The sequence below is a fragment of the Schistocerca nitens genome, chromosome 4 (assembly GCF_023898315.1).
Source record: "Schistocerca nitens isolate TAMUIC-IGC-003100 chromosome 4, iqSchNite1.1, whole genome shotgun sequence".
Taxonomy (NCBI): Eukaryota; Metazoa; Arthropoda; class Insecta; order Orthoptera; family Acrididae; genus Schistocerca; species Schistocerca nitens.
The window spans coordinates 451,544,202-451,558,450 of NC_064617.1; the positions used below are offsets into that span (position 1 = coordinate 451,544,202).

At 43.0% G+C, this 14,249-nt stretch overlaps 1 protein-coding gene across 1 annotated transcript in view; it reads left to right on the forward strand.

Annotated features, from left to right (window-relative positions):
- LOC126252367 (dipeptidase 1-like) overlaps window positions 1-14,249 on the forward strand; it is a 392,132-nt gene that overhangs the window by 66,542 nt on the left and 311,341 nt on the right. The window contains exon 3 of the mRNA XM_049953258.1: window positions 8,268-8,424. Coding sequence (XP_049809215.1) covers window positions 8,268-8,424 — 157 coding nt within the window. The remainder of the gene's footprint in view (window positions 1-8,267; window positions 8,425-14,249) is intronic.

A 14,249-nucleotide genomic window follows, 5' to 3' on the forward strand; every position in this document is an offset into this window, starting at 1 on the left:
GAAGAAATAAAATGTTTGAGGTATGCCGATGACGTTATCTGTCAGCGACAGCAAAGGACTGCGAAGAGCAGTTGAACGGATAGGACAGCATCTTAATAGGAGGATATAAGAGCAATATCCACAAAAGCAAAGCAAGGTAATCGAATGTAATCGAGTTAAATCAGGTGATACTGAAGGAACTGTACTGCACAACAGAATTTAAGAATCAGTTGATAAACTGTAATCCCCACCCATTGCGACGCGGAATTTTAAAATTCCTTCCTCTCTGATTTTCAAAAGCGTAATACCTTGTGACGTCACCCACGGACCCGACGACGCTTCAGACAGCTAGCTGTCGAGAAATGCGAAAAAAAAGGCCAGAGTTCAGGAGTTCGTGTGATCTGTAATTTAGCTGAATGATGTCAAACTGGCATCAAGTCTGACCACTATTCTGCCAAATATCATCGTGGATGGTATTTTACATTGGTAAAGTCGCTACAGCCCCTCTTACCCACATTCCACGTCTTCTTTCGACGCCTCTGGGATGGAGGCTGGAACCGCGACAGACATCGCTGATATATGTTTGCAGGTGGGGAAATCCAGCGACAAATTCATGGTGAATCTTCAGCTGCCATCTATTTTGTAAAATTCTCTTTGCTACCAGTTTCGGTCAAATGACCATTATCAAATATAGGCTGGCATAAACGGCTGGAGCGGTAAACCATAATAACAGTAATTTGCTCTTTTGACTCAATTATAGAGTGAAAAGCTTTTTACAGCAACACTTTGAACATAGCTGCTGAGATTCAGTGACCGTGTCAGAATTATATTAGAACAAATAAGCCCTCGGTCACAAATATTAAGTAAAAATTGACCAGGTTTCGACGCTACTATGAGCGTTGTCTTCAGAATTAGACTAACTGTTCTAAAACGTATTAGGTATATGATACATTAATAAAATTAAAGTTTGTACTGACTGGAAAAGATGCAGTATTTACAAGTCACTTATTAAAAAAGATCTAAGCCGGAAAGACGACGTCATGAATAGTTGTGAGTAAGATGGCCAGCCGCTAAGGGCTGCTCGTACTTTAGTGAACAAGGGTAGCATCTTTTTCCAGTCAGTAATAACTGTATACAATAGTTCTCATCAAGAAACAAAGTTCGCAGTGACAACTAGTAACACACTCTTTGCTTCATTTTTGTTTGACTTCAGCCAGCTTATGCTTCATATTTGTCATTTACCGAAACTAGATAGAAACCGAATTGCGCAAAATAAGGACAGCTGAAGGTTTGCCATGAATTTTAACAAACATTGTTGAAATCAAGCGGTTTTATTGTGAGGCGCCAAAGAAAACATTCCAGGCACACCGCTGCTCAGAACTGGCACGAAATGGCCTTCTCTCGTGGTGCAAAGAGCGCTAACGAATCCACCTCTTCCCCTGGGACGTTGATTCTCACACATTTCACGGTTGACAACGAAAGTGCGTTTTAATATGAGGAATAGTAATACGTTCTCCACATCCTATGACGCTGCTGACAATCAAAGGCGTTTAAACCTCTCTATAAGGACTTTTCAGCGCTGCATCTTCATCGAACATGTTTGCACCCACGTGGAGCACAGGTCGACAGCAATTTTTGCTCTCGTGTATGGATTGGAACAACTATGGACGGATCAAAACCATTCTACGAAATTTGAAGGTGATCCGAAGCACCAAAGGATGCTTCTGCTTTTTCAGCGTTCCTATTTTGTATAGTCCTGTAGTACAGCAAATGCGTGATACAGCAAATGCGTGAAGCGTGAATAAAGTGGTAAATGATCCCTCTAAGGGACGCCAACGTCAATGAAGCCAATGAAGTTAAGGAATTCTGCTACCTAGGCAGTAAAATAGCCAATGACGGACGGATCAAGGAGGACATCAAAAGCAGACTCGCTATGGCAAAAAAGGCATTTCTGGCCAAGAGAAGTCTACTAATATGAAATACCGGCCTTAATTTGGGGAAGAAATTTCTGAGGATGTACGTCTGGAGTACAGCATTGTATGGTAGTGAAACATGGACTGTGGGAAAACCGGAACAGAAGAGAATCGAAGCATTTGAGATGTGGTGCTATAGACGAATGTTGAAAATTAGGTGGACTGATAAGGTAAGGAATGAGGAGGTTCTATGCAGAATCGGAGAGGAAAGGAATATGTGGAAAACACTGATAAGGAGACGGGACAGGATGATAGGACATCTGCTAAGACATGAGGGAATGACTTCCATGGTACTAAAGGGAGCTGTAGAGGGCAAAAACCGTAGAGGAAGACAGAGATTGGAATACGTCAAGCAAATAATTGAGGACGTAGGTTGCAAGTGCTACTCTGAGATGAAGAGGTCAGCACAGGAAAGGAATTCGTGGCGGGCCGCATCAAACCAGTCAGTAGACTGACGACAAAAAAAAAAAAAAAAAAAAAAAAAGGATGCCATTCAAACCCCCCACCCCACCCCGACATTTCGGCGAAACCCTTGGTGGCACCCATCCACCTTTATTGTAAATTTTAAAAATGCACCAGAACAGACATAACCCGTTACAGAGTTCTAGGAGCTTGTAGGCCGGCAACCTCCTCGACACCCTCCTATTACAGATCGCATAATATCATGCGCGACAGCAGCACTGTACCGGCGAAATAGCAGCAGCATATCCTGCCCGCTGGCGCTTAGAACTCTCGTCACTGATTCTGACAGCACAGGTACACTCTTAAGGTGCTCAACAAAGGCATTTGCGTGGCAGCGATGATTTTGATGAACTGGGGGCTTTTATATCTTCACCGTTTTATGCACGATTGTGCCAGTGCCGTACACCTGCTCGTGATCAAGCCACAGGAGGACGCGAAGCAGCCGGCCGGGGTGGCCGAGCGGTTCTAGGCGCTACAGTGTGGAACCGCGCGACCACTACGGTCGCAGGTTCGAATCCTGCTTTGGCCATGGATGTGTGTGATGTCCTTAGGTTAGGTGTAAGTAGTTCTAAGTTCTAGGGGACTGATGACCTCAGAAGTTAAGTCCCATAGTGCTCAGAGCCATTTGAACCATTTTTTTTTGGCGCGAAGCCCCATTTGCTACCTCACATCACTTTCAGATTTCGTAGAATGTTGTTGATGGTCCCTAGCAACTCCGACCTGTACATGAGTGCAAAACTGATGTCCTGCTGTGCTACAAAGGGGTTAGATCAGTCTTAATGGGGATGCGGCTCCACAATGTTCTTAAAGAAGGGTTGAAACTTCCGAGGGCCTGACAAGAAAGGTTGTCGTGAACGGTTTCCTGTTGCTCAATGTGCTGCCAATTGTTGTTTTCGACCGCGCAATGTCTGGGATGCAACATCACGGGAACGCCGCAGGTTAAGAGATTGTTTCATTCATGTCCTTTATGATACTTCCTGAGGCCTTCTCAAGCCGTTTCTGAGTGGTTGTGTGTCGAAATGTTTTCCTTGGAGACTCAGAAGAAAGTAACGTGATTCAACAGTGTGCATCGTTATTTCGGCCTCCAATGGAGAGACAACGAAGGGGGGAAATGTAAGAGTGGCTTTGACGACATGCCAATCATGTGACACGTCGACGGTGACGTTGGGCGGTATTGTGGTGAGATATGGTGCCAATGTGATACATTAGCCCCCCGAATACGCCACATGGAATTCTGAGCTGTGGCCTTACTTTCGCATGTGCCGACACCTTGCTGTTTAAAATGTCGTCGAGCCCGAACATAACGTCACAATGCGCCACGCTTTGGCATCATTCCAGAGGAAGATTGTACGCACCTTCGCCCGAGTTTCCAAACAAGCATCGGAGTAAGTGATAATTACGGGGTTTCGCAAATGTGATGCCTTGAGTCTGTTGCGCATTGTGGATTAGAAGACGAGATGCTACAAGTAGCAGATGAGTTTTGTTAGTTGGGCAGCAAAATACGAGTAATTGGCCATGGAAGAAGTAGAAAGGATATAAAATGTAGACCATCAGTGACAAAAAGTGTTTCTGAAGGAGATACATTTGTTAACATTGAATACAGATTTAATTTTAGGAGGTATTTTCTGAAAGTATTTGTCTGGAGTGTAGCCATTCATGGACGATAAACAGTTTAGCAACGAGAGAATAGTGGATTTTGAAATGAGGTCTGCAGATTACATGTATGAATTATGTAATTGATGAGGAGGTGCTGAACAGAAATGAAGAGACGACAAATTAGTGGTACTACTTGACTAAAAAAGAGATTGGTTGATAGGATTTTAAGACATCATGGGGTCAGCAATTCAGTATTACAGGGACGTGCGGGGTTAAAAAATCTTATAGGGGGACTAGGAGATGAATACAGTAAACAGACTAATTAGGATGTAGGTTACAGTAGTTATTCGGTATTGAAGAGGCTTGCACAGCCGAGAGTAGCATGAAGAGCTACGTCCAACCAGTATTTGGACTGGAGGCCACAATAACATAATTTGAAATGTAATCTTTTCGATTAAATTGGCATCTGTTTAAGATAAAGTTTCATCCAAGGCGTATCTTAACAAGATACGTGGAGCCAATACTGTACACGTCTCTCCAACAGTTACAAATTTTTCAGATAGCCCGCACATCAGCTCGTAAATCGTTGCAAGACTAAACAATTCGCTGCTGGTAGGAAGTTAGTATCTAGTAGTAGCAAGGTTCTGGGCCAAAATAAAGTGAAATCTGAAAGACAATTGTTTATTTACTTACCAAAGACGCTGTTTTTTTAGTTTACAAATGCAAGTTCTTGTCCAAATTTTATCGAAACGTTCTCAAATGACAGTTCGTGTAATGCACATGAACACACAGTGGCCACGAAATAATATATTCGTATGTGACAGAGATAATAGACTGTAGCACCAATAAATGCCAAAAACATAGGTTGAAACATTGATAGTAGTAAATTTAGACACATGGCCGTGAAGTTTCCAGGGAGAAAGTAATCCCGCCATTTTGTACAATTATGGAAGGCAGAAAATGTTAAATGTCCATATCTGTGAAGCATGAAAAGGGAAATACTGTTTACTCATACGCGTTATAACAGAAAACAGAAACTTTAAAGTAATGTACACGCCTGTGAAGCAGACTGTGGGTTGAAGCATAGATGACTACAAACATGCAATTAAACACGCCACGAGGGAAGCCCCCTTCATCAGTAAATAAACCGCTAATATCATTCGTTCAAAAATGGTTCAAATGGCTCTGAGCACTATGGGACTCAACTTCTGAGGTCATTAGTCCCCTAGAACTTAGAACTAGTTAAACCTAACTAACCTAAGGACATTACAAACATCCATGCCCGAGGCAGGATTCGAACCTGCGACCGTAGCGGTCTTGCGGTTCCAGACTGCAGCGCCTTTAACCGCACGGCCACTTCGGCCGGCTAATATCATTCATGTGGTTGGTTATATTTCGTTTTTGGACACACTGACAGAACGTTAGTCCACAACCAAATTCCGCCACAATAACGCACTGAACTCGTTGTAGGTGGTACGGACACACAGCACTGCCATGCGTTATTCTCCAAACACTACCGTGGCTCCTTCCACGAATTTAAATGCCAAGTCTCCTTGTCGAGATTCCTGGTCAGTGTTCGATTGTTTGCAGAGTTACATTTTCAAGCATAAGTGTAAATTATGCAGGCCCACCAGGTCCCGTAGCATGTGGAAAGCTTCCAGATTCTCAGAGGCATTGATGATTCTTGTAAACGTTCGACAAGCAGCCTCCAGAGCATTGTCATTAGCCCTGCCATACACGAAATACATATCCACATACTACTCGTTTCTGTAATGTTCTATGTTACACTCATGCCACAGACGCTCCGCAAATAAATGACAGAAGTGGCAATCTGACTATGTATTCTACTGTCGTACCTATTTTGTTTGCAGCCCCTTGTCTCTAAAATGTAGACAATGACCTGCTCAGGACCCACGTGGTGTGATGATTATGATATTTGGCTTGAGGGGCGCTCAACTGCTTGGTTATCAGCACCCATAGAATTTCGCAATCTGTTTACGGTACGGTTTCGCTTCTTTTCCCGAATGATGATGAAGTGATGAAAACACAATGACCTAGTCCCCGGGTGGGGAAAATTCATTACCTGACCGGAAACCGAATCCGGGATCCCGTGATTAAGAGGAAGAAACGTTAACCACTATAACATGATCCGCCAATTTCGACATGCAGTAGTTTACGCCGAATAACGTCAGTTGTGGCTGGTAGCCACCAAGTTTGCGGATACTTCTTTACTGAGAATTCATTGCTTCAGGTATCGTGTACTTTCCACTGTACGCTTCTCACCAAGAATTATGAAACATTTTGTGTTTATGAAATGAGTAAAATCCGAAGGAATGGTAACTAATATCTATGGGAGGGAGGAGGTGCAGACGAACATGTTGCTTGTGGAAAAAATTTTCTCGAACCGGCTCTGGTTGTCGCGACCTTCTGACGATGACGAATGCAATCTGTAAATGTTTGTTCCGTTTGGACTCTCCATCCAGAGATACGTTCAACGTGTGTTATGCTTCTTTTGTAATTTTGCATCTTTTTCAATCCGCCTCAGACATGTGTCAACACCTATGTGTCATCTTCAGTGCATGAAATTTATTTTTTAAAGTGCAACACAAAATTTATAATCGCTTATCAATTGTAGGCTTAATAATTATAAATTGTTTTTTGCTTAGTTTTCGACACACATGTTATAATTTCTAGGCATAAAGAAGTTAAACGATTATAAAATTTGTATTACATTTAACAGAAAAAAATGACCCACAGAGCACGACGAATAGGTGTCGAAATGTGCATGGGCGAATAAAAAAAAATTGTTTTGCATAAGGCGGATTAAAAAAAAAATTAACTGCAAATACGGAAAAACGTCAAGAGGCGCTTCAAACCTGAACAAGATGTCTGCTTGGTCCTGGGGATATTCAACCGCCAAATAATTGTTAAAATTCTTTGTGAAACCTTAAACTGTCATTTATTTAGCAGAATTCGCTAATAATTTCGGAGGTGACCATTGTCAAGCTTAGCTGGCATAAACGGCAGGAAAGCTGTACCATAATTACACCATGTTCCATTTACGTTATAACTTTCCTGCCGTTTTGGCCAGCTAAGCTTATTATTGGCTATGGACAGAAACTAGTAGCGAACTGTGGAAAATAAATTAAGGCTGAAGGTTCCACCATGATGATTCAAATCGTGTTGTTGTATGACAACGGGCACTTCTAGAATAACGATGAGTTGCTGTTGTTGTGTCCAGTGTTGTTACTGGGAGCAACACTGTCAGCGTGCACACGATATTACCGCTTCCAGTGAAGCTACAACGATGGTTTCTGTAAGGACAGTCCATAGTGCTTTAACCATCGTCATATTGTCGGTGTGGACACTTGTGTTAATGCAAACAAGCCTATTTCCTTACCTAAACAAATATGTCACGGCTCTACAACATTGTGCATACTAGTAACCGTACAAGGCCACTGAGACTCTGCATGGCATTGGGTGTAGACTTATCGATTCTCCACTTGTATGGCAGGAGTGCTATCGGGACTAGTGCGAGCAGCAGTGCCCCGGAACAATAGGCTGCAAGCTCGACAGGCCACGATCCCGCTATCGTCGTCTTCCGACATCTGGAGATAGGCGTTTCACCTTCTTACAATTGGAATAACACGTTCTTCACACAAACAATATTCAAATGTAATACCTGAATGACAAACTCAATGCTTAATCTTTCCTCTTACACAACATGTGGTGAGTCTTAAGTGTCGCAACTGCGCAGGTCATCGTGTTCGATTGGTGGATTCTTCCTTGGTGGGATGTCTGGAGTAGGGGGCAATCATTCTCATCATACAAACTGAGGAAGTACTTGACCAAGCGGCAATGTTACCAGGTCTGCTAAATCAACAACGGCCAGGTGTGATGTGTGCTAACCCTCATACTACGCAAATGGCGATATTGGCCGATGATAACATGGCTATCTGTTGATCCTATTTGGTCTGCTTATAGTCAGAAGGGCAGTACTTTCTTATACAAAATGTAGATGACGCTACTCCTACCAATTTTGTATAGATGTGCTAAAACGCTAATAAATTTCATAGCCAAGCTCGTTCCAGTTTGATGTGCTCGCGTTGATGGCAAAGTCAACAGAACGTAGGATCACTTACTTTTAATGAGGCAATGATGCTCTAGAGGACAGAGTGCAAGCTTGTGAGATTACAATGGCGTGCGCAGGTGATGCGGAGATCGGCCGGCGGCGGCGGTGGGGGCGGCGGCGCCTGGGGGCGGTGGCGGTCTCGTTGGTGACTCTGGCGCTGTGCCTGGCCGCGGGCGGGCTCGTGGCGGGGCCGCTCTTCCAGCAGGAACCGCCGCCCTCCAGCCTCGACTCCAGGGTCGCCGTCGTGCGCAGAATACTCAGCGACGTGCCGCTCATCGACGGGTAAGTCGCTTCCGGCCGCCCGGAATTCACCGCATCGCTTCCTCGTTACAGTTTCACACGTGACCCAACAAGTGCGAGAGCTATTTTCTTCATTGTCGGATCAGAATCGACATGGAAAACAATAGTGACATTCAGAAATGTTTTACTTGCAATATCTAGGTACGCCTTCTAGCTACTTCTCTACTCTGACGTAGACATATGTCGTAGCGTAGCAACAACTTTCCGATAACCTGTCAAAGTAGGCAGCAGCATGTGCTTTCCGCCAATTGTCTACGATGGTCAGCAGCACGTTATTTGAACCAAAATGTCATCCTCATAGCTATCGGTTGAGGTGTGTAAAGAGAGGAAAATGAGATGGAGTCATTGCCCACCGGAAACGCTACAGGAGCGTCTTTGTTGCAGCTGTAGCATGAGGTCGAGAACTGTCATGAAGAAATACAATGCCTCGTGACAACATTCTTCTTGACTTGCTAAACAAGATCTAAGGCTGACATAGACTTCCTTCCCTGACTGCCACCATCATGAACGTATGTGTCCCCTGCTTCAAAGTTGCTGCATCACTGCCGCACTTTCCTGAGATGTATGCTTGAAATCAGGGGAATCCCTCAGATTAGGGAAATGGAATGGCGGCATGGACTTAACACTTGACGGGAAACAGCTGTTCCAGGCTTCGTCACGTATTCGCTGTGTGTTCAGAACGGAGTGCAACACATCTGTGCAGAACTTCATCGGAATTTTACAGCGGTTTTAATTTTGCGACCGATCGGACCTAGAATAACAAATAAAATAAAATAAATTGGGCCCTCGGAGTAATCTGTATTCCCCTCGTCGGCGACAGCTTGTCGGAGACTAAGTCATCGTCAAGAGTACCGCGGGGAAGTGTGACCAGAACGCTCTTCTTTTCTACCTAACGATCTGACGGATAGGGTCAGCAGTACTTTGCTACTGTTTGCTCATGACGGTATAGTATATGCGGAGGTGTTGTATTTCAGTCACTCTATAAGAACACAGGATGAATTCGACAGAATTTCTATTAAGTGTAATGATCAGAAATTTCCTCTAAATGTGGGAAATTAAAGCAAATGTGTAAGAAAAATAATCCTGTGATTTTGAAATACTGTATTAGAGCTGTGTTGCTTGATACAGTAACGTCGATTAAATATCGAGTTCTAACGTTCCAAGGGGAAGTGAAACAGATCGAGTACGTGCGATCGGTTGTAGGGAACACTGACGGTCCACATCAGCTTACTCGGAGAATTGTATGAATATGTAGGTATCTTTAGAGGAAAATTGTTACAGAATACCTGCCCAACCCATTCTTGAGGACTGCTGAACCCCTTCGGATCGACGGATCTGATCAAAGGATGAGTGCGAATCAATTCAAAGATGAGCTGTTAGGTTTGTTAGCTACAGGTTCGAGCAACATGCAACTATTAACTGTTGCGGAAATGCTTCGTGAACACAAATGTGTTTCCCTGGAGCGATGAAGACGTTAATTTCACGAAACACTGTTGAGAAAGACAAGAATAAGGAATTGCGTGAAGGGCTTAAACATTTCAATCCTGTTACGATGAAACAGATATGTATTCTAAACCTCTTAATAACCATACGAAGTACATCAAACATTCACGACTCGATATTGAAAGACAAAATATTGAAAGACAAACGATCCGTTAACGTATGTAATGATCAAACTCTGCCAAGACGCGTCGTGACGCTGGCATACGTGACTACTTAGGGAGTGGATACTAAAATGCACTCAGCTCCCCACTGACATTATTGACAACAGTTAGTAAATAAAGATATTTTAGAGCAGACAGCTTCTACTTTGCACTTCTAATTAATTTGGCGGGCTCGTTTTTATCAGTTTGTATCAGCTGCTTGAATGAAACGCAATCTTCGTTTCGGGCTGATATTTAGTCCTAGAAAAGTCTCTTCGTGTACTTTTGACATTGACGATGCATCTCATTTTCACCAGCATAACAGTGAAATCTAACTTCTTTCCATATAATCCAAATAACCACGGGCTGCCCACAGCTAATAAATAACTATTCCCAAAATATAAGCACGCTAATACACTTCCTTCCTCATACGTCGTCACATACGTTACGACTGTCCCAGGTTTCCAAAACCAAAGATACACATGTGCCAAACATAGGTTCCTAAGAATTTCAGTTGGTAATAATAAATAAACTGTTAGATACATTATTGTACATCAAACGGTAGAAGCTTATGTGTTATTTCAAAATGTGATTTATGGTATTATGTTAAGTTTCTATTGAAACCAATAAGAAAAAGGCTTGCAGAAACTGAAGTGAGCCGAAAAAAGTGGCTACTCTTCCGCAATCGCGTAAGACCACAAAGAACAATACGAGAATCTTCACTTCTGAAAATAAGCGTCAAAGGGTCCAATACTGACCATAAACCATCAGGCTAGGGTCGTTATAACATAAACGTAGGATACTTCATCAGTGGCAGGTTAGCTAGATTTTTCATACACGCAGTAAAGTTCCCAAAGAGGTTTTAAGAACTGTAGGAACTTATCCAGTACCATGAAATTAATGAGAGACCAAAAAAGTTAAAGAATTACAGTGGGACAGCATTCGACATCGGAGCTTTCCCATAAAAGTCGAAAAATTCAGCAACTCCATTTAAACCGGGTCCCCGCTATATAAATAAGAATTCGTTCTGCATCGAATAGTTTCGTCTATTCACTGGTGCTGCCTAAGGCCACGAATTAGTTACTTTCATCATAAGTGGCGATCATGTGATCCTAAGGTTGAAACATCAGCGCATGGAAAACGACTGCAAAATCAGCAATAAAATTAATTATGGTTCATACCAGAACAATGGGTGGATCGCTTGATGTGGTTACCCAACCAACAGTTACACCCTTTACACAACAGGTGTATCACACTGAAATTCATCACTCCAGATCAGCAAATCCCTTACGTCCCGAAAACTTGTTGAATAGTACTTGATCCAAAGAAATATGACTCTTGCCTGTTGTGGGATATTAATTCTCAGCGACACTTTTAGAGGCGACACAGGTACTGAAAGTATCCGATTACAACAAAAGGCAATGTTTGTTTCGCCGATTTCATATTGACTGCACAGGAATGACACCTCAAATAAAATCAAAAACGTATTCTAACGCGTAATTCATAAAGCTGAATGGTTCCCCAACAAAAGTAACTGTTAAATTTGACTAAAACAAGATGCAGGCATACCAAGGCATATTACAGGGAACAAAGACATACTCACACCGCGGAAGCCAATCCCAGAGTAACTTACAAAAGTGCTCGACCTCGGTCGTTGTCGGAAGGACCAGTTTTCATCGATGGGCCTTGATCAGCCCTGTAGCCAACTTGAGAACGAAACTGACACCGAGTGAGACGACGCACTGGTTAGCACACCGTACTCGCTTTCGGGAGGAAGACGGTTCAAACCAGGGTCCGGCCATCATTATTTATGTTTTCCTTTACGTTCCTAAATCGCTTCAGGCAAATGTCAGAATGGTTTCTTTGCATGGGCACGGCCGACCTCTTTCCCCATCCTTTCCTTGATGACCTCGCTGTTTGGCCCCCTATCCCGAAATCAACCAACAAACCAACGAAAATGACGGGAAAGCTCAGTAGGTAACTACTTTCCCAGTCACCTATGGAGGAACTCCAAAACGTTACCGCTACTCTACATGAGAGAATCTCTATGTCACACAACCAGCATATTTAAAAATAAATTCACACTTACAGTTACCGTTAAGGGACAAGGTGAAACAGGGTGACGTTATTGTTTATCAGAAGGAAATAAATATAAGCGCCCTATGAGTATTCCCTTTCCTAGAACTTCAGCGAATGGCACCGAAAACACTTCTGAAACTCATAAAGTAATAACAAGGAATATAAGCAGAATAAGATGAAAGAGGGCTCAAATGCTCCCATTTAAATTTAGAAACGTACGTCAAGGATAACATACTTTTCACTTACCATATCTCGTTTAGCTCGTAGGTCATACTTCTCGCCCTGCTAATAGAGACTTGATTTCATCTCATTTCTTTTAATAATTTACTTCCCCAAACTGCTCAAACACAATGTTTAAAAGAACTATACTGTGGGTGCGGTATTAAAAAATTTCCAATTAATATTGTTGAGTTAAAAACCAATATGCGTGAAACGCTAAAAGCATTGCTTTACAAGACATTAGTAAATATTAGGGAATCTGTACACGTTATTAGCAGGCACTACCCCTTATCGCCACCTCAAAGCGAATCATTGTTAACGAAAAATAGTTCTCAGTTTCTATTTACCCTGTTTTCCCACTTTCGTGTTGTTGCTTTATTCCAAATACATGAAAGAATAACTGATGTACAGATATATTAACGAAACTGTCTTAAAAAAGATTAATTTACAGAAATTCAGTTTCGAACGAAAGTCCTCATGAAATAGCATTTCTGCTAGTAAGTAAACGAGTAAACGGACAGGAATTGGATTCTATCTGAATCGCCAAAAACGTGAAATAATGAAAACGAGGTCATGGAGACACTACAGGGATGACAGAGATATACACTGAGGCTACATAAGTCATGGGATACCTCATACTATCGTGTTGGACCTACTTTCTCCCGGCATACTGTAGCAGCATGACGTGGCATGGACTCGGCGGTTTGTTGGAAGCACCTACAGAAATAATGAGCCATACTGCCGCTGTAGCTCTCCATAACAGCGAAATTGTTGGCTGTACAGGATTTTCTGGACAAACTGTCCTCTCGATAATGTCCCATGATGGTATTCATGTCAGGTGATCTGGGGGGGGGGGGGGGGGAATCAGTCATTCGAAGTGTTCAGAATGTTCTTCAAACCAATCGTGAACAATTATGCCCCAGTATCATGTTGCATTGTCATCCGAAAGAATTCCATAATTGTTTGGCCACAGTAAGTCCATGAATGGCTGCAAATGATTTCCACGTATCGGTATATCACCATTCCCAGTCAAAGGTCGGTTCAGTTGTACCATAAGACCCATTCCCCTCGCTGCAAACACAGCCCACACCATTATGGAGCCACCATCAGCTTGCACAGTGCCTTCTTGCCAGCTTGGGTCCTTGGGCTCGTGGGGCGCACACTACACTGAAACACTACCACCTCTTCTTACCGACTGAAATCGGGACTCATCTTCTCAGGCCACGGTTTTCCAGTCGTCTGTGGTCCAACCTATATGTTCACGAGCCCAGCAGAGGCGCTGCAAGTGATGGCGTGCTATTAGAAAATACACTAACGTTGGTCGTCTGCTGCCATAGCACATTAATGCCAAATTCCGCCCCACTATCCAAACGGATACATTCATTGTACGTCCTACATTGATTTCTGTGGTTATCTCACGCAGTGTTGCTTGTCTGTTAGCACTGATAACTATACAAAAACGTCGCTGATGTCGGTCTTAAAGTGATGGCCATCGGTCACTGCGTTTTCCACGGTAAGAGGTAATGCCTGAAAGTTGGCATTGTCAGCACGTTATTGACACTGTGGATCTCGAAGTACAAGTATTGACTTCCCTAACGATAACCGACATGTATGTCCAATAGGTCTACCTCCAACTACCGTTTCACATTCAAAGTCTGTCGATTCCCGTCGTACGGCCCTAGTCACGTCAGAAACCTATTCACTGGGTTCAAAAGATGGCTCCGCCAATGCACTGCAGTTTTATCCGATGTGCATATCGCTACTGCATGCCTTTTTGACACCTATAGGTGCATTCTTCACCAGAAGGATGCAGCAAAGAGTCAGTGCAATACATTGTTGTCCATTGAAACAGCAACTAGACGGTAA